The following is a 24627-nucleotide window of genomic DNA, read 5'->3' as shown; positions in this document are numbered from 1 at the left end:
AGCCTCCTGCCTATGCTTGCCTGATGAATATTTAAAAGCCTGGATCCTCTGCAGCCTCATGAATATTGAGGTGGCTGCTGGTTGCTCACCACAGTGGCAGTCCCTCCCAGTTCCTCTCAGGATTGGCACCAGTACCTGCCCAGTGGAGAGCATCAGGATGCCTCCAAGGGCTGTCCCTGCCACACCACAAGTCCAGCCATGCTGAGGACACTGTGTAGTCCTCCAAAATGCTTGCTTTCTTCCCCAAAAGCACAGGGGTGGAGAGGTCTCACCACTAGCAATGGGGCAGCAGAAGGTTCTGGTACCCAGGGAAGGGCTGGTCCTGGCACCACGCATGGGGATATGTGGTGTCCAACTCATCTTTATCTCCCAGCCCTGAGTGCAACCTTGGCTCCTGTGGGGAGTGTAATCATTAACCTCCCAGCAAAGACAGGCAGCCTTTTGTTCATGGAGTTGTTTTCCTCGACTGGGCATTTCCAACCTGGCATCCATGGGGCTGGGAGCATCGCTGTCATAAGACCCTGAACAAATGGGTAGGGGGGTTCAGAAATAGATCCAGCACCTCCCCTGGGGCTGAGGCAATACCAGGAGATGGAGGGGTAATGTGGCAGGAGATACCTGTAGGGGTGAGTGTGCCAGTCCTGCCTCCGTCCCTGTTACCTCAGCCCTGTGTGGACGTTGACCCCAGCCATCCCTTTCCTCGCCGGGTCTGAGTGGTGCCTGTGTTCAATCCCTGCTCTGGCTGCTCTCTCTTGTGTGACAGCAGCTTCCAAAAATAAGCAAATTACCACATCCTTCCGGGATGCTGGTGGATGGGAAGCAAAGCCAAGTGTGAGAAAGCAGCAGAAAGGAGACAAGGGGAAGACGGGACAAACCCTTGCTGGGAGTCACAGGGGTGCAGCCACCAAGAGAGGGGAGGCAGCCCAGGGTGCAAAGCAGTGGGGGTACTCAGGTTAGCAGCATTAGTGATGGGAGCTTCACAGTGACGAGTGACAAGGCTCAGCTCTTTGGCATTTGAGGAATGATTTGCTTTAACAGCTGTACACAGCCAGGCTGGCCCCTGGTTAACACGTGTGGGTATCTCTTGGGGAAAAAAAAAGGGCTCAGAGGGGCTGGTTTGAAGTGAAAATAAAATCACCCCAACAACTTCAGCAGCAACAGCTGTAGGTAAACTGCTTCAAATCTAGGACAATGGCCTAGGCATTGCTGCAGGTTGTGCTGCTGCATCTCCCACAAGTAATCTCAAACAAGCCACCTAGTCCCACCCTGCCTCAGTTTCCCCACTCCTACCCCTAAGGACACAACTGCAACAATATGGAGCGAACACAGACAGGATCAACACGTAACCAAGTGCAGGAGAGCAGCTCCTGTGGACAGGCCAGAAACCAGCAAATACCCCAAAAGCAAAGAGCACAGAAGAGACGGTGGGGGGAGATGTGACACTCTCCTATGCCAGCTGCACCCCAGTGCCCTCCTCCCATGAGCAACAAAACAACCTGCAGGAAACGCCAAGGCCATGGGGAGAAGGGCTGATGCAGGACCAACAGGATTACAGGAGCTAAGCCTGCCTGCTATTTGCTTGTCTCCTGCAAGTAAATACCACTGCTGGCTTAGAGTACCAGCTGGGCAAATGCCTCGAGTCCCTGGCCTGCTGGCGAGGTGGAAACAGCTCCTGCTGAGGAGATGAGGGGCTGCCGGGAGGCACAGTGCCCTGGCCATGCCATAGCCCCAAGCCCCTATCAAGGCACCACTGCTGCTGGAACAGGAGCTGTGCTGACACAGCACCAGACACCTCTTTTAAAAAAAATATGTCCTGTCCCCCCTGCCTTCTCCCTTCCATGCTCTAAGTCTTTTTGCTTTAGTCTCTTTGATGCTCTTTTAAAGTCCTTGCACCAAAGAAGCTCATCTGAGGCTCTGTTTTGGGTTCTTCCCATCTCTCCTCCAGCCCACAAGTGACAGTGAGAAGCCAGCCCACCCCCTTTGTTAGCACAGCAGCAGCCCCCAGCCCTCAGCACTGCCCCACTGCTCTGGGAACCTCTCCCTCTTTGCATCCCTGGGGAAGAATTTGCCTTCCCAGACAGATCCAGGGCTGGGTCTCTGGAGCCTCCAAGCCCTGCAGACTACGGGGCTGAGATGCTCCTGCCCTGGCTGGCACCCAGAACATGGTTGGAGTCACCCCAAACAGCAGGGATGGTGGCTGCGAGCTGGGATGTGGTTTAGGTGATGGAAAGGTGGGTGGGTTTCAGGCTGCCCCAGCCAAGGGGCTCAGGAAGCTGCCTGGGGGACATGGGGACCAGCAGCAGCATGACAGTGGCTATGGAGCAGCTGGATCGATGGCTCTGTGCGAGCGCACTGCCAGGGCCGGCGGGCAGGAAGGGACATTCGTGAGCTGAGTGAAGCTGGATCAATCTAGAAGCGAGTGCAGAAATCACAGGGATGTGCTGGAGCACGGGGCAGGAGGCCAGGACAGGGCTGAGGGCAGCAGCAGGACCCACAGACACGAGGGGATGCGAAGGAGACAGCATGATCTCCTCCACCCTTCTCTGCAATGATGGCACCGACATACAAGAGCATCTGCTTATCTCCACAGCTGACAAACACAGCAATGCAGCATTCCCCTTGCCCCAAAGCTTGTGCCTGGGGAGCCCTGAACTGCAGCCAGCCTCTGCCATAGCCTGTCCTCAGGCAGAAGGGGGATCGCCAGGGCAGGGGGAGAGCAGGTCCTGCCCCAGGCACCCGGCAGCAACAGCAGCACACCATGTCCCTGGGTGTCCCTAGGAATTCAGAACAACCCTTCCCACCATCACAACCCCTCCATCGCCCCTCAGCTGGGGCTCAGCCCCAGAGAAAGGCTGGCTGGGGGGGTGGCAGCTGGACACACACAGGGAACCTGAAGGGTCATGAAAGTTTTATTTTGGGGAGAGCGCAGGGGGATGGGAGGCAGCTTTCCCAGACCCAGCCTGCAGCTACAGAAGACCCCAGGGGATGCAGGTGGCTGTGGTGGCCTCGAGGAAGCCCCCGGCACCTGCTTGCTGGGCTCATCCTCTCTGCAGGGCTCTCCCTGTGACAAGCCATCCCCAGCTGCCTTTGGCTCATGCCCCACTTGGTAGTGGGGTCAGGCAGCTTGGAGCTGCCCTCATCTGGGAAGCAGAGGGGGGTTTAACCCCTAGCATGTTTCCACAGCAGACACAGATGGGGAAGATGTTCCACTTGCAATGCAAAAGTACTTCCAGGCTCGTGTGGAAAAATACAGAGCTAAAGCAAACGCACCCTCTGTGACTGCAAACCCCCAGCCCCAGGATCCCGCTGCTGTGGGGCAACCCCTCGAGTTCAGCCCCATTTTATTGCTTCCTCACAGAAAGTGGAAAGGAAAACAAAAAGGTAGGGAAAAAAAGAAAAAGGCTTTTGTGCCTCTCCCCACACACACCCCATCAAGTGCCAGGAATGTCCCTGAGAGCACTCGGCTCAAACCAGCCGGTGGGAACTCAGACAGCTGAATATTTGGGGAGACGCATTTTATGTTGTAAGTACTTCAAGAATGAAACCTCGGAACAAGTGCACATGTTTTGCATTTTACCAGTGCCCCCACTCTCTGCTGCCAAGCAAAGAGAAGAGTCTGTTTTATCCACAGGAAGGGCAAACCCACCAGGGACCACACGCCAAGGTCATCCAGCAACACGCCTGACCTTGAAGTGTTGCCACCGCATCCCTGGGCGAGGAGGAGGAGGAGGAGGAGGAGGAGGGAGGAAGGGGAGTCATAATGACATGCGTACTTCACCCTGCCAGACAATAGGGCAACTGTTTGCAAGGTGCTGGCAGGAATCACCAGGCGGGGCACAGACCCTCAGCCCCTGCAGCCAGGAGATTGCCCTTGGGGTCCACTTCATGTAGCCTGGGAGTGGTGGGTTTAGGCACAAAGAACCCAAGAACCTGGGGCAATAATGCAGACAATGACTTCTGCCTCCCAACAACAGGCTGGTACTGGAACACCCAAGCGACAGGGCAGGGGATCACAGAATCATTTTGCTTGGAAGAGACATTTAAATCTGCTGAATTCAATCCATGCCCACACCCTGCACAGCCCACCACTAACCCACGGCCCTCAGCACCTCAGCTCCATGGTTTTGGGATCCCTCCAGGGCTGGGGAGTTCCCTACCTCCCTGGGCAGCCTGGCACAGGGGCAGACAACCCTCTCAGGGAAGAAGTTCTTCCCCAGCTCCAACCTATCATCCTTTAGCACAACCTGAGGCCATTTCCTCTTGTCCTGTCACTTTTTATTGAGGAGAAGAGACCAACCCCCACCTCACTACAACCTCCGGTCAGGCAATCATAGGGAGTGATTATGTCTCCTCTCAGCCTCCTCCTCTCCAGGGAACGCAATGCAATGGAAATGGGAATGGGATGTTATGGCCAATGCAGGACAGAGCTGTCTCTTCCCCCTGCCTCGAAGCCCAACACCACCAGCTGAACAAATCTTTGCTGTCTGGTCTAGAGATCCCTCCACATGACAAACACAAGCTGCTCTCTGGGGTCCAGCAGAACATTTGCTTTGGAAAGCCCATTCCTTCTCCTTCTCCACCAAAACCACGTCCTGTGAGGTGCAGGCACAGCTGAGCTTTAGGGAGCAGCACACCTGCACCATCCACTTCCCCAAAACTCCCTTTATCTCCTGCCCAACAGCATAGGATCAGCCTGGGCTCTCTGGGAAATGAGGGGCTCTGGAGAAGAGGAGCCCAAAGGGCAAAATGGTGCCAGGCAAGCAGCCAAGTGCAGATTAAGTGACCACGGCAGGTCCCAGTGCTTGGCACGGGCACCACGGGAGGGACTGGCCCTGCTCGGCAGCTCTCCAGAGGAGGAGGAGGAAGAAGAGGCGGCTGGCAATCAGAGCAACCCTTGTATCTCTGCCTGGGAGCTGGCACTTTGATGGAGCTCTGTTGGTGGGACTTCCAAGCCCACCCAGCTCCTTTCTGAGCTTTGCCTGGAACTGAGATCTCTGCTGCAATGGAGCAACTCCAAAGCAGCAGCATTTGACTGCAGGTGATAGTGGTCTAACTGAGGGCAAGATATTCATCTCAACAACTCAACCCAAAAGCATAACATCCTTCTCACCAGCTTAAACTTCTGCTGAGATAAGAACAAACTACTTTGTCACAGAAACCCTCAAAAAGACAAAAAAAACCCCCCTCGAGCTTCCACCCCCCTACACAGACACAGAGATGAGGCAAGGGTGGAAAAGTGCATGCATTTCAAACAGAAGCATGAAAAATCAGACATACTGACCTTAAAGCTCCAGTAGTTGGGTTGCTAACAAAAAATAAAACAACAAAAGGAAAAGAAAACAAAAAACCATTAAGATTCTGGTTTGACTTTTGTTTTCCTTTTGAGAATTGCTGACTTCAAACTGCGACACTACACCTGCTCTCCTTTCTGCTTCAAGTCCCCCTCCCAACGAGCTGCTGAAGCTTCATGCTGCTAAGAGCTGGCGAAGGGGAAGCAGGGTCATGCAAGCAGGCAGGGGCGGCGATGGGTGAATGCAGACCTGGGTGTGAGGGAGCCGAAGCAGAGCAAAGCAGGGAGCAGGATGGCAGCCCAGCATCACTACTGGAGTCACTGGTATGCCCGCAGTGTCTGGCATGTGCTGGCCCTGAGATTTGGTGCTGGAAGCCAGAGTAATTTTCCTTTTGAAAGGGATGTTCCAGTCCCTCTCTTTGCCCCTGCTACCTCCCTCTGTGGCTTCTTCACAGCGTTGCCACCAGTGTCAAGTCAATGTGCTGCAGAGAATGACAGGAGCTGGCACTGCTTACAGCCCAGCAAGCTGCAGAGCTTCCGAGCTTTCTGCTCCCAAGCCACCCACTGATAATCACCAGTGGTACATTGCACTGAAAGTCCTGAGGATGCTCAGAGCTGTGGCTCGCTGCGGTATGCACCATCAGGCAGCGGAGTTAGAGCCTCAGGACCCCCTCCCAGGACAGCACTGGGCTTGCACAGCCAGGAAAAGGCCATAGGAGCCCAGAAAGTCCTCAGGAGACAACACAGGGACTGAGGGCACATTGGGGCTGAGCATCTCCAGCACACCGTGCTGCCAGACGGGCACAGGCGAGCTCCCCACTGCCACAGGCAAAGCGAAGTGCGTCAGAGCAGGGCATGCACTTAGCACAGCACCACCACAAGCAGCTTCACCCCACCCAGGGCTGGCCCCCAGTACCCCTGGAGCCCACCCAGGCAGCAGCACCCTGGTTCCAGCAGCACCTGAGCCCACTGGTGAGGAGGCAGCGTGCCCAGGAGGAAAGGCATTTGATGTGGTGACAAGAGCTGTGGTCCACCTCGCTGGAAGGGGATGCATTTTGATGTCACTAAGACATGCAGAGAACGGGTGGGGTGGGGGAAACAGGTGAGGAGCAGCTTTTATCCCAATCGTCTTTTTATTGAGATCAAAGTTCTTGACTGCTCTTTTCTCCTCTCTCACACCCATCTATCACCTTACTTATTCACAGCATTTATTGTGCCACCACCCCCTAATCACTGTGGCTGCAAACCTAGTTTGTGACTTAGAGGGTGATGTTTTATTATTAGCTTTAATAGAACTGAAGCTCCTGCACCAAGCCCCCAGTCCCCACCAGTCTCTGCAATGCACAGGTGGCTGCAGAGGAATCTGGTATCCCAACGCTCTGGGAGCAGAGGGAGCAGTTGCAATAACTTTAAACCATTTGTCCAAGGATTTCAACAATCCACTAACAGATTTGCTGTGAGGGTATTAACCCTTCTGCTGACAAGGTAGATAGAGGCCTAGTCTATGTATATGAACAAAAAAATCACTCCTTGAACTCATCTCAAGCATCAATGGAATGCTCTTATTCCAACTCAAGCTGCAGTTCGTGTTCATATTCCATAAAACATCAGTGGACCCAAACCAAGTTCTGCCTCAACCAAATCAAAACTGCTTTAGAAGTGATTTAAGTCAAAGGAGTGCAGCATTTCCATACAGACAAGCCTCAAGGCACAAAGGTCTCCTCCAAGGGCACACCGTGACTCAGAGGCAGAACCCGAAATAGAAGTCCAGAGCTGTGATTACCAGGCACTATTAGATAACAACCAGCAGGATACAAACCTATCCTGGACACCTAAAGCATTTCCAAAACACCAGGAGCTTGAAAGTGAGAAACCTCAACTAAACAAAGCCATCCATCCCATCCAGCAATTAAACACACCAGCAGCTCTCTGCAGCCCGAGCTCCCTGTGCAAGATGCTGGGCAAAAAACACCGAGGACAAGATGTCAGGCATGAGAGAAGGTTGGCAACACTGGTACCTGCCTGGCCGTGCACAGGGGTAAAGCCCAAATTGCAGCACTGCCAAGGGCAAAGGCAAACCATCTGACCTCCTCCCCAAGGCAGAAGCTCACCCAGCAGCAGGAAAACAGGGGAAAACAACAGCCCATCTCCCTGTCTGGGAGAGGTGAGCAGGATTGCATCAGCTCCTGAAGGGTTTGACATGCCGTGCCTTGATTCAGAAAGGAAGCTGTGCAGGGCAGCAGTTCTGTAAGGATGTTTCTGCTCAGCAGCCTTCCTCTGAACTCCCCAAGGCCAGACTCGGCTACACAGAGACTCTCCACACATCACAGCCGATTTGAGATGGACCAGGAGTACATCCTTCACCCCCTTCCCTCGCCAGCCTTGCCTCCTCAAGCAGCTGGTTCTCCCCACCAGTACACCCAGCCAAGGGTGCTGGGGTGAGATCCACCTCCCCCAACCCAGAGAGGGCATGCCAGAGATGCTTGGTCCCTGGAGGCATGGATATGCTGGAGGGTTTGCTGCTCACTCCCCTTCTTAACTCCTTTGTGCTTTGAATGGCTTGCAGTGGGCCTCCACAATGCAATCAGATATTTCAGACAAATACTCCAAGCACTGCCAAGAATAGTTGTGGCCAAACCAGTGTGTCCCTGTCCCCCAAGGGCCCCGACCCAGTCTGTAGTGGGAGACAGATGCTTTTGACTTTTTCCTCCTGCAACTTCCCCCCCCATCCCTCTCTTCCATGCTCTTTATTTTGCTGTTGAGGAGTCTCAGTAATTTTCCTCAGACCCTGATATTACTGATCCTATCTCGTGCCAGCCCTTGGTATGTATTTTATTTATTATTTTAGGATGACTGGACAGGCTTATCACAAAGTCCATAAATTACATCCCCACCGCACACAGCCGCTCCACGTCAAACCGACAATGAGCTTGTCTGAACCCCAAGTGCTGTGGGAGGGAATCAAGAATGTTCTGGAAGACATTTGGGCTGGTTAGAGTGACCTGGAGAATACAGCAGGATGGCACAGCACCCACGCTGCATCCAATCCCAGGAAAGCCCCTGGGAGAGGTGCAGGACCTCCAGGCAGAGCTCTGCCTGCAGCAGGGACCAGCATGGGCTGGATGGGGATGAGGGGATGCACTGTCTGCCCTGCCTGTGTCCTGCCGAGAGGCTGGCCTGTCCAGGGCTGACAATCTGGTGCTGTCTGCCAGGGCCAAGTGGGTGATGGGCATCATCACTCAGTCCTTTCGGGGGCTCCATCTGTCCTTGCCACATCGGCTCTTTGCCCAGCCCATCCTGCCATTTGCTTCTCCTCTACCCATCCCAAATCTCCCAAAGCAATGAAGATGTGTTCCCCTGGTGCAGGTTCCCCACTTTGGGCACAGGCTGTGCCCGAGGATGTGGCAGTGACTGGGGGGCCAGGGTAGCACAAGCAGCCACAGCCTCAAATGCAGTCAGCTCCCATCAGCTTCCCCAAAAGCCAGGGACAGCCCCAGCACTACCCAGCTCCCCAGCCGGGCTAGCAAGGGTGGATCGGTACAAAGAGAAGGAGAGAGGAGAGGGCCAAGGTAGAATTAACATATCGCTGGCTCTTCAAAAGCATCAAAGGGAGATAATGGTCTGAGAGAGGATTTGAAGCGACAGCCTCCTTACAACGATAAAACCAGCAGCAGAGCTTGCAGTCGAGCTATGCAGAAGGTATGAAGAATTACAAAGGCTGAGAGGATAATTACAATGAAAGTCATGACCATGATGCTGCAAAATGATGGGCTAACTAGGACTGGGGGGCGGGGGGGGGTCCCCAAAGCACAGACATGTGTGTGTGTGTGTGTACGCTTAGGAACTGGGAGCACACCTACAATCACAAAATGGGGGTTTGAGACGCCCCTGGGAACCCACAGCCATGAGGAAACAAACCCATTGCACACACAAGTGCTGAGAGAGATGCACCCATGCACACACACATGCACGCTGCAGCGGAGAGGAAAGTCAGGGCTGGGGGGAACATTCTGCAGTTAAATTAAAAAAATAAAAAGGACACAACCCAAATCTTTGTGATTGTCCCAGGAGAAGATGGGAGTTAAATGAAATCCAAGTGAGTCACTGCCTTGACCAAGACAGACTTCCCCTGGTTAGCAATTATAACACAAATCTGTTAGTGATTAACAAGGCAGGACCGAATGAGTCCCTCTAAAATGGACAGCAGCAGCATCCCCAGCACGCTCTACCGAAGGGAGGGATGGAGGCAGTTTCATTGGCTTTTTAATTAACTCATTTTCAGGAGTTCCAGTTTCTGATAGAGTTCCCCTCAGGCACAATGTCTTGACAAACAAAAATCTCCTTGAAAAATAATAGTAAAGTGAATTTAATCTGTTTCTCCTTATTAGAGGGGGTTTTTTTTATGCTTTTCAGCACAAGAGGAACTGAATTAAAGTGGAAATAGCAAAATGACAAGATAGAGAGCTGAATGCAAACGAATTAAAGTGGAAATGGCAAAATGACAAGATAGAGAGTCAAAAGCAAACAGTAACCAGATAGAGTGAAGAGTGACACCGACACTGTGCATTGCAGATACTGTCAGCTGAGGTCTTGCAATTATTGCCAAAGGACTTCTCAAACCTGAGTATCCCAGCACATAAAAGACAGGCCAGCAGAAGACAGGACAGGATGCAGGAGCACTGGAGCTGCTTCCCATCAGACCTGGGCCCCTAAGGGGCCTTGGTGAGTCTTCCAGCCCAGCTCCCACTGTGAAAGGGGCACCAAGACACTTGCTTCCCCGCTCCTCTTTCAGGCACAAGCGTCTTTGGGCAGAGATTTGGGGTTTACTGCATCTGTCTCCAGTCCCCAGCCCAAAGAAGCTCTGATGGCCATCAAGAGATGTCTCCAGAGATGCCATAGCAGGTAGTCCCAGTGACCTAGTGGCTGGCACCACCGACAGATCCCTGGCCTGCCTCAAAGTTTGCCTGCAGGACTGCACTGACCCTCCATCTGCCCATGCACTAGCCTTCACTCCAGGAGAGGTTCATCAGCTCTCCAGCAGCAATCACAGCCTTAACCTACAATGCAGTGTCTCTGAGGAAGCCCAGGTGATGTCAGAGCACCTTCAGACATCAGTGGGTTTGTAGTCCTGATCCTCTCCATTCCTGATGCCAACACAAAGCAAAGCAGCAACGTCTGTCCTTAGCAATGCCTTCCCAAGTAGTGATGCATAAGGACAAGTGCTCTGCCTGAGGATCAGACATACAACTGCCTGATTGGGCTTTTACATCTCCCTTCTTTGGCCTCCACATCCAAGGTCAGGGAGTCCTCTTGTGCTGCAGGTTCCCTGGGGCTCAGGCTTGGTGCTCAGCACATCCCCAGCCTGCTCACCATGGGGAGTGCTCGGTATCTCTGCCCCGCTGCTGCCCTGTCCCTGCACACCAGCACAGGGGCCAAGGTCCCCTCCAACCTCCATCCTGCTCCCAGGGCATGGGGAGGACAGCTGGGGAACAGGGGCAAAGGTTTGGGGGGGGGGGGGGGGGAAGGCAGGGAAAGCAGGCAGAAGTTGAGCAGATCAGATTGCAGAGTAGCTATGGCAACAGCACGGCGTAGGTGGACCAACACAATAGGGACGTGCAAGGTAAAACCTGGCAGGAAGCAGGCAGCGAGCATTCATCCGCTCCCCGCCGCACTCAGCCAGGGATCTGCCACAGACAGCACCAGCGTCCGACCCCCGAAAGCTCTGTCGTGCCCTCCACTCTCCATCGGGTGCCTCCAAACCCAGGGAAGATCATCCCAGCATTCAAATTCCCCAGAAACCCCAAACCAAGGGCGAGGAGGGACAGATCCTCCTGCACAGGATCCCTTCTGTCCATACTGCATCCCCATTTCCCCGTGGGGTGACGGCAGCCGCGTCCCCCCCAATCCGCCAGCCTTGCCTCCCCCCGCGGGGTCCCCGGGAGGTACCGGCAACGTGGGGTGCAGCCGAGGTTGCAGCCCCCACCGTGCCCAGCCAGCAGCAAAGCCGAGGAGGGGAGGAGGGGGGCGGGCAGAGGCAGAGGGCACCGACACGCAGCCGCTGATGGAGACCGACCTGCCCTTCCCCGCTCGCTGCCTGACGCTGCCAGCACGGCCGGAGGCAGCTCTGCATCCGCAGCAGGGACACGGGAGCTGCCTTTCTGCCTCCTGCGGCTTTTTGGCTTTGTCTCTCCTAACTCCGCTCAGCACCAGCCCAGCGCCGCGGCACCGGCAGCAGCACACGGCTGTCTCACACGGACCCCCCCGAGCCCGCAAAGGCAGAACGAGACAATTTTGGGTTAGGAAAAGGTGGAAAGTTTGGGTAGCAGGGCAGGGATGGATGCAGGCATTCACATCCCCACAGCGGTGTGTGCCAGAGGGGCAGGAATATGCATACCCTTTCCAAGCTGGCAGCCCTGATGGGCACCACGCTCCCCCAAACCACAGTGAGGAAATAGGGAGTGCTGAGAGCCCAGCTGGATCCAACTCCGACCTGCCGCTGGGATGGAGACAGATCCAGTTTCCTGATGGGCATCCATGGGGTATCTCCTTGCTGGACTACACCATGGGCTCAAGAATGCCCTCCCCGGGGCTGCTGTCGCTGCCACCAACACGGCCGTATTTAATTACCCACTTCTCGGGGACTTCAAGATCTGCTTCCTCCCTGCTCTGTGCATAAAGCCCAAGGAGAAGTGGGGTGACCCACAAACCTTTGCACGACTCCAACCTCCCAGGGACATGATTCCCAGCCAAAATGTGGGCCAGGTTCTCTTTTAATCAGCCAGGAATTGCTACCAGTAGGGAAAAAAATAAAAGAATCAATAGAGTCAGCTCTGGCTGCATAGGGACACACACACACACACACGCTCGTTCATATTAGTCCTGACAGCCACAGATGCTCTCCTCCACCATTACAGGACTTTGCAGCAGTTCATAATGCACTCCACCTCTGGAGACCAAGATCAGACCCCAGAAAGAGACACATAGAGCCCCATTTCTTACTCCCATTGCTCCGAGCTCCCACCAACCCATTCACTTCAGGTAGAGTTCACAAGCCACCACCATCACCACTGGTTTTGCAAAAGCAGTAGTATCCAGGTACCCCATGGCTTGCCTGTGCAGTGGGGGCACCCCCAGACCTGCCAGGCACCCCATGAAGACAACAACAATGCTGCCAGCAGGTGCCCCCCCGGAAAGACGCTTGGCCAAGAGAGTTGGAGGTGAGACAAGCCCACACACAGTGCAGGGATGCTGCATGCCCAGGGCACCATCTGCCCCTCTCCAGCTGCCCAAGAAGGAGAGCGGGGAGCAGACAGAGATATAAGGAACAACTAGGGGCTGCCCTGGGAAGATAGCGGCTGGCAGAGGCACCACCGCGGACTTTGCACAGCCCCAGGTGCTCCTGGGGGGGGGAGCATGGTGAGGTCCCCCCCACCAGCTGCTGCACCAAAGGGAAACACAAGGACGATGGCACCCACGAACAACCACCCTCACCCCGCCGGGAGCCTGTGAGTGAAGGGATCCTAAGGAAAAGGGAACGTAGTGGGGATGGAGCGAAACGAGGGTCTGAAAGGGAAAGAGGGAAAGCTGAAGGGAAAGAGAAGGGGTGCCCCTACCCTGGAGAAGAGCACGATCGGAGGCATCGGTTAGCGATCGAGGTGGGAGAGGGGGACCAGGATTTCGGGATGGGGGAACAGCACCTTTGGGGAAGGTGATGCCGGCGCTGGGGTGGGAGGGAACACGAAGGTATCCGGGAAATGAGAGGTCTGGGGACTGCAGAAGGGGCAGGCGGACACCGGCATACAGGAGGGGACCGCGACACCCGACCCACCCCGCCGGAGGGATGCGCCCCGCTCCGCCCCGCCGGACTGCGCTCGCTCCCGGTACCTGCGGCAGGTGAGCCCGGGCCGGGATCCGCAGCGCCGACCGGCCCCGCTCCGCGCCGCCGCTCCGTTCCGCTCCACACCCGCTCTGCTCGGCTCCTTTCGGCTCCGCTCGGCTCCTTTCGGCTCCGCGGGGCGGGCGGGGCCGGGGCCGGGGCGACTGTGCACGGCTCGGCGCTGAGTGGCGCGGCTCGGCACGGCACGGCACGGCTCGGCTCGGAGCGGCGCGGCTTGGACCGGAGAGGCTCGGAGCAGCTCGGCTCGCCTCGGGTCGGCTCGGACCGGAGCGGCGCGGCGCGACTCGGACAGGAGCGGCTCGGCACGGCTCGGCTCGGCTCGGCTCGGAGCGGAGCCGCCACCTCCCGCCGCTGCCGCCGCCGCCGGCCCCGCGCGCCCGCCCCGATCGGGGGCGCGGTCACCATGGCAACCGCGACTCCACCTGCCGCCGCGCCGCCACCAGGGGGCGCCGGGGAGGGAGTGGGGGAGCAATGGGGCAGGGATGGGTGAGGGGGTAATGGGGGAGCAATGGGGCAGGGATGGGTGATGGGGGAATGGGAATGCAATGGGGCAGGGATGGGTGATGGGGGAATGGGGGAGCAATGGGGCAGGGATGGGTGATGGGGGAATGGGAATGCAATGGGGCAGGGATGGGTGATGGGGGAATGGGAATGCAATGGGGCAGGGATGGGTGATGGGGGAATGGGGAAGCATTGGGGCAGGGATGGGTGATGGGGGAATGGGGATGCAATGGGGCAGGGATGGGTGATGGGGGAATGGGGGAGCAATGGGGCAGGGATGGGTGATGGGGGAATGGGGGAGCAATGGGGCAGGGATGGGTGATGGGGGAATGGGAATGCAATGGGGCAGGGATGGGTGATGGGGGAATGGGGGAGCAATGGGGCAGGGATGGGTGATGGGGGAATGGGAATGCAATGGGGCAGGGATGGGTGATGGGGGAATGGGAATGCAATGGGGCAGGGATGGGTGAGGGGGTAACGGGGAAGCATTGGGGCAGGGATGGGTGAGGGGGGAATGGGGGAGCAATGGGGCAGGGATGGGTGATGGGGGAATGGGAATGCAATGGGGCAGGGATGGGTGAGGGGGTAACGGGGAAGCATTGGGGCAGGGATGGGTGAGGGGGGAATGGGGGTGCCATGGGGCAGGGATGGGTGATGGGGGAATGGGGGAGCAATGGGGCAAGGATGGGTGATGGGGGAATGGGGATGCAATGGGGCAGGGATGGGTGAGGGGGTAACGGGGAAGCATTGGGGCAGGGATGGGTGAGGGGGGAATGGGGGTGCCATGGGGCAGGGATGGGTGATGGGGGAATGGGGGAGCAATGGGGCAGGGATGGGTGATGGGGGAATGGGAATGCAATGGGGCAGGGATGGGTGATGGGGGAATGGGAATGCAATGGGGCAGGGATGGGTGAGGGGGTAACGGGGAAGCATTGGGGCAGGGATGGGTGAGGGGGGAATGGGGGAGCAATGGGGCAGGGATGGGTGATGGGGGAATGGGAATGCAATGGGGCAGGGATGGGTGAGGGGGTAATGGGGGTGCCATGGGGCAGGGATGGGTGATGGGGGAATGGGGGAGCAATGGGGCAGGGATGGGTGATGGGGGAATGGGGATGCAATGGGGCAGGGACGGATGATGGGGAAATGGGGATGCAATGGAGCAGGGATGGGTGATGGGGGAATGGGGATGCAATGGGGCAGGGATGTTTAATCACCTGGGTCTGAAGGCAGGAGTAGGGGCTGCAGCCACCATTTGTGATGCCAGACCCACCCCACTGCCTGCACCCCAGCCCCCAGCTACAGACCTGGCCCAACCCCAGGAGCCATCAAGCTACCAGTACTATGGAGAAGGGCAAAGCCCTCCTGAGAATAACCCATCCAAACATTCACTCCTTGTTAAGACAGCAGAATCACTCTTCCCTGCCTCCAACCCCAGCCACACACACACCCAGCCCCAAATTTCAGCCCCCGTATGTCCCTACTGTGGTGGCAGACCCTGCTGCAGGGCAGGGAAGCAGGCAAGAGCCCCACTTTATTGGGGAAAACTAAGGCACAAAGCCAGCTGCAGCAAACCAGCACCTCCCCAGCCTGCCTACACCGCTGCCTGCACCTTGCACACCACCAATGCACCCAATGGAGTGCCACAGGGGCCCTTGCTGAGGCAGGAGGAGCAGGGTCCTGGCTTGGTGGGTACCTGCACCTGGGCTGGCTGGGAGTTATTTATTCCAAAATTAGATTTCTTCAAATCTGCAGCTGTCAGGCAGCCACTGACACCTCAACACACTCTCAAGCCTTTCTCTTTTTTTCTTGCTGCAGCAGGACTGGACAAGCTTAAATCCAAGCTTTTATATACTATTCTTTAGACCCAAAAGAGCCACATTTCTGCTCCAGCTCCGCTGCGGTATTTAACCCTGTGCTGCAGCTTACGAGCTGGTGTAGACAGGGCTAAGTTGGGATACAGCTGGTGTGCATACATTTTACTGGTTATGGGCAAGGGAGGGTTTGTAATCCCTTATTTTCTGGGGTTTATCATTTGTCTGTGTAAAACCATGCGTTCCCAGTTGATACACACCCTCTGAGCCCCGTGAAGAAAAGCATATCCAAAAGCAACGTGGATATTAGTGAGAAACACGAAGAGGTGATGGAATTACCCTCTTAAACCCTCAGATCATTATTTTACTACTTGTTCCTAACTTTCTGTATGCTCAGCATCAGGCACTATGGACTGGCCCCAGCCAAATCACGTCCCAGAGCACCGATGCACACAGAGATGAGGAACCTATCTGTGCCCCCCTCTCTCTTGGTGACTTTCCCCCTCCCAAGCCAGGATTTATACCCCCAAAGCAGTCCCAAAGCCCAGCAGTGCTCCATCAGCCACCTCATCCTGATTCCCATTCGTCTCTTTAGTGTTAACGTGCCCGTTTAACACGTTCTCCCAGACGGGTTTTAAATGAGCTAGCTGCTGCCTTGGCCTTCTCCACAGCTTTGCTAGCAGTCTGCTGGGTGTTGGTACCATTATTTGCCTATATATTTTTTTTTTCCTGCTCTGTTATATTATACATATGATTAGAATTAATATTGCACTCACTCTCCAGCTCCTGTGCACGAGTACAATGGCGTTTTGCTGCAGGCTTTGCCACGCTGAAAGGGATGTTGACATTTCTGAAACATTTCTATTCGCCTCTGATTTTGCAAACCATCTCATATGTGAATTTTTTTTTAAAGAAAAGCCAAAAAATAATAATAATAAAAAAAAGCCCACAACAAAATAGCAAAGCCTGTGATCTGAAATACCTGCCAGGCCTCGCCTAGAATTGCAAAGCAAGTTTCAAACGTTTCAGACAGGCCCAGAATTTTGTATCCCAATGTCATTTAAAGGTTGGCACCTGGGGTTTCTACTGTTTCTAGGTTCATTTTCTCCCTGTTATTATTTACCACCTGCAGAGAAAATGAAGAAAAAAGAAAGGGGGGGGGGGAGGGGGAAAAGATTTGAGGGTTCTTTTCTTCTCCTCTCAATTGCAAATAGGCTGGGATGATGGATGGAGCCCTCCCCTGTGAAGCCAGGGGATCCTCACACCACACACAAACCCTCCAAGCTGGGTTTGACTGGTGTCAAGAGATGCCTAGACCCTCCCAGTCCCACTGGGCACCCACAGCTCCAAGCAATCAGAAATAAAGAAGATCATTCCAGAATCCAGATCATCTTTCTTTCACCTTCTAAACCCCCCTCAAAGCTCTTCAGACCCCGAGTCAACACGAGCTGGATTTTTTTTTTGTTGTTAATAGCTGCTGCTCTTTTTTTTAAGTCTTTAAATCAATGTAGTTACGGGGAAAAGATTCCTAGTTAATTCCTGAGAAATATTACCCTGCGTCTGGAAATGTCACTGCTGCATCTGACGAGTGGCAGCGCCGATACGGACCCTGCACCCGGCCGCGCTCAGGGTGACGGCGCTGGCAAAGCCGCCATCGATAACCAGCCGAAACCCGCAGGCTCGGCTGCTGCAAATCACAGCCGCTCTGCGGGATTTCACCACTCCCCTTTGCATCCAGGTTGGGGGTTTTTATTGCAAGGAGAGGGGCTGCAGAGCCAGGACCCTCCCGGTGCTCCCCGCAGCAGCCTCGCAGCGGAGGGCGGGCGGGGGCAGCTCGGAGGGGGCTGCGATGCTGCTGCTGCTGCCGCCGCCTCGGTGCGGGCGGCAATCCGGGGCCCCGACGCTTTTCCTTACAAAGTTGAATCGCTTTCCACCGCGCCAGGGCCGGGAGACGTCGCCTCCGTCCCTGGAGGAGGCGTTGGAGGTGATATAAGAGGTAGCTGGAGATGATATAAGATTTCTTTCCAGCTTCCTCCAGCTGCCCCGGGCTCATCCTCTCCTGAGCCTTTTTATGAAACCGCCTGTTTAGGTGTGGATTTATTGATGCCCCAACACCATCATGGGGGCATCATCCAGAGAGGGAGCAGTCTGGGCTCCCCAGCACCCTGGGGTGCTACCTGTGCCTTGGCAAGGGGGCTGAAACAAATCACCTGGGATCCTGCTCCAAGAACTGGCTGGTTCCTGAGGGGATTTTGAGTCTCCAGGGAACAGACCACCAAGGGACATCCTGTATGGATGTGGGTACCAAACCCTGGGCACTCTTTGCCCATGCACACCTTATCGCACACAACACAGCAGCGTGTGCCAGGGCAGAGCCACGGTCCCTTACTGTCACTGCTCATCCTGCCCCACAGTCCCCTGAGCTCGCCAGCCTCTCTGGCACCTTGTTGAGCAGTCAAGGGTGAGGAGTATCTGCCCCAGGAGCCACATCCAGGCACCCTGGCTCAGATAGCATCCCTGTCCCGGAGCTTGTGCTGCTCACACCAGGGCTAGCCGTGGGTTTTGCGTCAATGTCCTCAGTCTGGAGGGGTCCATAATGCAGAGGAGAGCACTGGGGCTCAGCAGCCAGGGTGGGATTTAAACCTGAGCTCACAGCAACAGCCTGTCCAAACAGTTATTAAAGCCAAACCTTCACTCCCAGTATTACTGGAGATGTGCTGTACAGCTGCAGCCTGGCCAGGGCAAAGCTTTGCCTGGGCAAACTGTTTATTTATACCTTTTATATCACCAGAGCTAAGGCAGGGAGCAACTGCTCTGGGGCTGGGGGAGCTGCAGAGGTGTGAGATCACATGATGCTTGTGGGGTCATGCAGTGCCAGCAAGGCAGTGGGGTTTGCAGACACCAGCCTGTGGGTCAGACCTGCCCATTCACCATAAAGGTTGGAGCTTACAGCCCAGCCAAAATCTGCAGAGACTTGGGCTGGGTGTCACTCCTCCGCGGAAAATTCAGGTACCAGTTGCCCCTCGTGGCCATCACATCCACTTCTCTGCATGCCCTCTGCGTGGAGAAACGTCATTCTCCTCTCCACAGCTGACAACAGCCAGCAAGATCAAATCCACCCACATGGTAATCTGCCTCAGACCCCTCCAGACTTGGGGACAGAGAAGGGTTCTCTGCAGGGGCTGCAACAAGCAGCCACCCATCTCATGCACCATCCAAGCCTCCAGTGAGCTGCTGCTTCTCCTCCAGACAGCCCCAAAGGGCAAGATGGGATCCCTGTCCCCCTCACTACCTGGAGAAGACATCCCTTACCTGGTCCCTTATGCGCTCCTGCTGTCCCCGGAGCGCCAGCGCATGCTGCGGGTACTTGTTCTTCAGGTGGTCCATGAAGGCATCCCGTTTGCGCTCCATCTCTGACTTCTGGAGCCCGGTGAGAGCCTCCAGGCTCTGGGCAGCGATGACGGTGTGCCGGCGCTCCGAGGTGTGCACCAGCCCTACGTTGGAGAAGCGTCGGGTGCCGTTGCCCAAGGTCCGGTATTCCCGTGGGTACTCGGCATCATCCGCCGAGATCATGTGGGTGCTCGTCCTCTCGGGATCTGCACGGGGAGGGGGAGAGCAGAGCGGGGTCAGGGCCATCCTCGGGGCAGCCTGACTGCTATGGGGCAGAGGTAGAGTGCTAAGGTTTGGGGATGAGGAAGGGGTTTTAAGCTAGGAGAGATCGCTTAGCTGAGAGTGGGGGTCACCCCTCAATGAGGTACAGCTGGCGGGTTGGTGGGTGTGGGGTTTTGTCCTCCTGCAATGGCAGCGGTGTCCCCGCTCCCAGGCACATAGATGGATGGGGTGGGGGGCAGCAGGAAGGATGGAGGTGTTGGGATGCTGCCAACACCAGGATGTTCTGATCAAAACATGAGTAAAACAGCATTGGGTCATTAAAACAGCACAGACAAGACACAGGAGCCAGGCACAGCTCTGGAGCACAGACAGACAGTGGGACACAGATATACAGACAAACCAAAAAGAAAATGAAATGTGGGCCAGGGTAGGGGGAAGTTTGTTTCTGCCTGTGCTGTGCTGCTGCCCATAGGGGTGGGCAGGACCCCCCATGCCCTGCCTGCCACGATTTGCCTGAGACCCCCACCAGAGAGTCAGCCCCTGGTCCTGCAGCCACTGCTCCCAGGACCCAGCAGGCACCAAACCCAGCCTCACCAACAGGCACCACGGGGATGCTCTGCCCTGTCCCAGCCCTCTCGCAGAGCTCACCCCATGCTGGACATGCAAGGTGAGCAGTGACGGCAGGCAGGGGGGTGGGCAGCTGGTCACACATGCAATGCAGCGAAAGGGACCCGTCCTTTTGCTAATATCTCATCAGCCACACATTGTGACTTGAATTTCTAGGCAAGTCGTGTCGAGTGCGCACCGTGCCAGCAGCGAGGAATGCCTGGAAGTCCTCACATGCTGCCAGCACCTGGCACCTCCTTGGTGGCTGCAGGACAGGGCTACCCCATATTCCCCAGGCCCTGCCCAGCCCTGTGCCCGCTGCAGAACACTCCCAGGACACCAACCCCCACCCCAAGAAACCACTTAGGAGGGTCTTGTGCCATCTGAGCTCATGTCACAAAGCCCTGGGCCAGTTTCAGCCACTGCTGCCATGCCCACACCGAGGCCATGAGCTGTATTTGCTGCCACTAACTAGTTTGGTAGCCCTGCAGCATGCATGTTGCAGGGTTTCACCACGTTAAGGTTTTCCTGTTTTGCTCACTGTTTAACCTTGATCCATTATTCATCTCCCTCCTTGTCCTTTTCTTCCCCTCCCTTCCTTCCCAAGCTCCTGGTAAGCAAATCATAGAGAGGTTTTTTTTCCCTTTTCCCTCAATTATTTATCAGCCCAACATATTAGCTTTATATCAACTGATTGTGTTATTAATGTAGGACATGACTCCAGCGTGTGCTACAGACGTTAACTCCTCTGCTCAAGGTCATACAAGAGAGTTTGCTACGAGCCAGGCAGGAACACCACGCTCTCAGCAGTGCCACGGGGACATGCTTATCCCTTCAAAGCTTAATTCCTCCTCCTTCAAAAACCAGCCAACCCAGCTCCATCACCAAGCCTGACCTCAGCAAGGGGACTGTCACACCCAAACTCAGAAGACAGTGGCAGATTTTGAGAGAGAGATGAAGCTCCCGGTCCCTCCCCAGCTCTCTGCTTCACTCAGCCGGGTCCCCACGTCACCACTGCACGGGGGAGGTTGTGGAGGCGCATCAATCACATGCAAAATGCCCTGAGATGCCCCAGGGAAAGTGTCGCAGGAGACGTGTCAGAGGGGACACCTCGATCCTTCTGCTGGCAGAGAAGGCAGCACAGTGCAGGGTTGAGAGTATCATCCCAGGGTCCCCAGGTGCCACCAGCTGAGAAGCTTCTGCTGAACTCCAGCACTGATAGGAAGCGCAGACAGAGCAACTGCTTTTGTACCACCCTGCCGAGTCCTAGGAGCTGCCTTCCCACCTCACCTATCATGTGACAGCCCCCATTACACCAGCTTCTCCCAGAGGGTTTGCTGCTACCCTGCCCTCAGCCAGTTGCTCAAATACTTGCTCTGGGACAGCAAAGCAGTGGAGATGTTCTGGGGGCCACATTCAGCACCCAGCCCAGTCCTAGCACCCGGTGCCCACTGGCAGTGCCTGGATACATCCTTGGAGCTCAGAGCTCTAGAATGGAAGAGAGAGGAAAGTGGGACCCCAAGAATCTCCTTGGCATGGGCAAGGTGCCCAGCATGGCCTTTTCACCATCAAACCATCCCCTCTGCGGTGCCGGATCCTGAGTGTCACCAGCACTTACAATGTCATTGCATCCCATGGGAACAATCCTGTGTGACCTGACCTAGGTGGAACAGCTTTAGCGGGGAGCTGGAGCAGATGATCTATAAAGGTCCCTTCCAATCCCCACCATTCTGTGATTCCATCATGAGCGTAGGAAGGCTGTGAAAGACAGGTAATGGGGCACCCTTAAAACCTCCAGCCACAGCAATGACAGGGCTGGGAGGAAGGAGCTGCAGCTCCTCTCTCTCTCTGGGAAGAGCAGCAGCGGAGCAGCGGGAAGGCCTGGAGCTGGAGGAAGGTGCAGGAATAGAGGCTTGGGGTGTGTGTGAGAGAGGCTGGTTCCCTGCAGCTGCCCCCCTGGTGCCTCCACCAGCCCGGCATTTAGCAGCCCTGGGGTGAGGCCACATTCCCTGCTCCTTCCCACCCTCCTCCTCTTCCTCTCGCTGCCGAGCCATGCATCAGCATGCAGTTCCTTGCTCCCTAATTACATGCTCCGGGAGTGGAACGTGCCAGCTCGCTGTCTCTCTGCTGACTACTAAAAAGGATGATTTGAAAAGCCCTGCACAATCTGCACAGGGGTCAGAGCAAAGCTGGATGCCGTCGGGGGCTCTTCCACCCCCCGGCTGTGCCACATCCGCTCCCGCATCCCTCGCCAGGCTCCAGAGCAAGATGGGGGAGGAGGCAGCCCCAGCACCATGAGCCCTGTGATCCATGAACCCTACTAAGGTGAGAGAAGGAGAAACTACCGCAGACACACGTGTACCTGTCCCCATCTTGCCCACCTTCCCCTCCAGATCGCAACTGGGAGTGGGCAGAGACTATTTGATAAGGGAACAACCAACAACTGAGGTACAGGGAATCCCTCAGAAAGGGACCTTAAGCCACCCATGCTTTTTCATGCTCCCCTGGCACTATGCATGGAAAGAGGATGTTAATCCTTTCCTCCTGGCCTCACCCCAAGGGGATAATTACATCCTGCCACCCGAAATCCCCCCCACCAAGTTATTTCCCCTCCTCCCATGCAGTGCCCACGTGAGGATGCTGGAGCAGCGGTACCCACACACAGGCTGTCCCGCTGCCAGCGACAGCAGCAGATCCATGGAAGTGCTTCCAAACAGGTCACTGGGGTGGGAGAACTAGGGCCTGGAGCCTGCCCAAGGTCCCCATCGCAGCCCTGCCCCAGCCCAGCCAAGCAGGGTGTCCCCTCCAGGAAGTGTCCCCTGCACAGATACTGTCCCATTGCTTACCCACGGGCCCAGGACAGCTCCCACGGCGGCCGGCAAACTGCTTCGGTGAGGGGGGGGAGGCAGCCCCCGGGTCTCCAGGGGCTGAAGGTGGCTCCTTGGCCGGGCGCAGAGCTCTCACGACAGCCAAAATCCCACGGTAAATCCTGGCAAGCCCCTCTCTGAGCAGCTGGGGGTTAAAGGAGCGCGGCTCTCTTTGCCGATTCATCCATCCATCTTCCTTACCTGCCGGCAGAGGTGTCACCTGTGCCAGGGCCACAGCCCGGGCTTCTAGCAGGATGCGGCCATCGCCTCCTTCTCGGGAGAGCTGCAGCACCGGGAGGTACCAGAGCCCGACCGTGGTTTTGGGTGATGCTTTTCAGCACCAACGGCCCGAGTGGCAGCTCTCCACCAAGCTCCCTGCTCCCTCCCCCCAAACCTGCCCGGCGCCAAGGGGGCTGCCCCGCCAGAGCCACTCCAGGGCAAGGGCGGCTGCAGGGTCGGCGGCACGGTGTTTTTCGGATCACCCCCCGCCAGCAGCTTGGCGGGGCTTTATCATAAAGAGGATCTTTCAAACACAGTTTATTACTGCAGTTTCATAAATCTTCATGAGGCAGCGAGGCTCACACGGGCCGTGAAAGCGATGGGAGTTAGCGGAGCATGAAAAATAGCCCAAGAAAGCAATTGTACAAAAAGGGGCAAGAGGAGAGCGAGGAGAGAGTACGTTTAAGGCAGAATGGGAGGCGAAAGGATAGAAGCCCCTCGGAGCGATGCGGCTTCCCCGCAGCCGGCCATTAAGGGAGAGCGAGATGCGCTCACCTTCCTCCCAGCGGCAGCGGCTGCCGCACTGCCAGCCCGCTGCCTGCACGGCACACAGGGAGGCTGCCCAGCACCCAGAGCCCCTCTTGGCACTAACCCCTTCCCTGCCACGCTGTCGCCAGGCCCCGGGGGATGAGCGATAGCTGGCAAAGGCAAGGAAAGCCTGCATGGCTCCTGTGCTGCTGCACTTAACTCCTGTCGTGCTGCGCGGCTGACCTCGGCAGGAGACCCCCTCACCCGAGCTGCATGGGTAAAGGGACACTTCTGTCCCGGGTCGGGGAGGGGGCTATCCCTGGCTGAGCCACACTATTTGCACTCATTTTGCAATTGGGGCACAGCGGTCAAGTGCTTTCTGTGACCAGCCCCCAGCTTCTGTCTCACCCTTACGATGGGGCCAGCAAACACAGCCAAAAGGTGCTGGGACTTGCACAGCTGCCACTGTTCTTCCACCAAAGCCGTGCCCAGGAGCAGCAACAAAGCAGCTCACACTGGGAGACACGTGAGCACCCTCCACCCATGCCACTGTTACATACCAAACGGGTCCAACTATCACCAGTGGTTTACACAGCCTGACCCACTCGTTTAAAATCAATTTGCAGAGAAATGCACCCCTATCTGGGGCCAGGCCCATGGGCTGTGGATGCTTCTGTCCCACAGGAACACTGGGAGGAGGACAGACCTAGGGTCCCACCGAGCATGTGAGTATTGAGGTGAGAGCATCTGCATGTCCCCCCCAACATCTCATAGAGCTCTGGGCCAGAAATACGGGGAGTGAAAGATGACAGGGGCCTGAAGCTTCCCCACCATCCTCTTGCTCACAAGTTTATGGAGATACAGCACAAAGCCACCTGGGAAGAGCCAGGCAATGCCAAGGCCAAGCACAAATTAACAACCATCCTGGGACAAACCTCCCCAGACCTGTGTTACGCCTCTACAAGAGGTGGGGGATGCTCTTCTCCCATCTCCTCTCTCCATCCTTGAGGGTTCCTCTCCACAGCATCAAGCTGCAGCTTGGCTCAGGCTCAGCAGCAGGCAGCAAGTTCCCTGCCATGCCTTTCACTCCCAAATTCAAGTAGAGTCAAGGAAAATAAAACACCACCCACCGACCACTTCACTGGGAACTTCCCAGCCGGGTTAGTGCAGACCTCACTCCACTGGCACCACAGCCAGGACGTGGCTTGGCTCCTTGAAGGCAGGCAGGGGCATGATGCCCATGCACAGTGGCAGTCCGGATGTGACCCTGCAGATCTAGCCCTGCCTATCCCCAGC

At 56.2% G+C, this 24627-nt stretch overlaps 1 protein-coding gene across 1 annotated transcript in view; it reads right to left on the bottom strand.

The window, feature by feature from the left end:
• SRCIN1 (SRC kinase signaling inhibitor 1) overlaps window positions 1–23989 on the bottom strand; it is a 50634-nt gene extending 26645 nt beyond the window's left edge. The window contains exons 1-3 of the mRNA XM_062017589.1: window positions 23968–23989; window positions 18812–19095; window positions 5282–5305 (exon numbers count right to left, since the gene is read on the bottom strand). Coding sequence (XP_061873573.1) covers window positions 5282–5305; window positions 18812–19095; window positions 23968–23989 — 330 coding nt within the window. The remainder of the gene's footprint in view (window positions 1–5281; window positions 5306–18811; window positions 19096–23967) is intronic.
• Between the last annotated feature and the right edge of the window lie 638 nt (window positions 23990–24627).

This window comes from Colius striatus, chromosome Z (genome assembly GCF_028858725.1).
Source record: "Colius striatus isolate bColStr4 chromosome Z, bColStr4.1.hap1, whole genome shotgun sequence".
Taxonomy (NCBI): Eukaryota; Metazoa; Chordata; class Aves; order Coliiformes; family Coliidae; genus Colius; species Colius striatus.
This window is presented reverse-complemented; position numbering and strand designations above follow the sequence as displayed.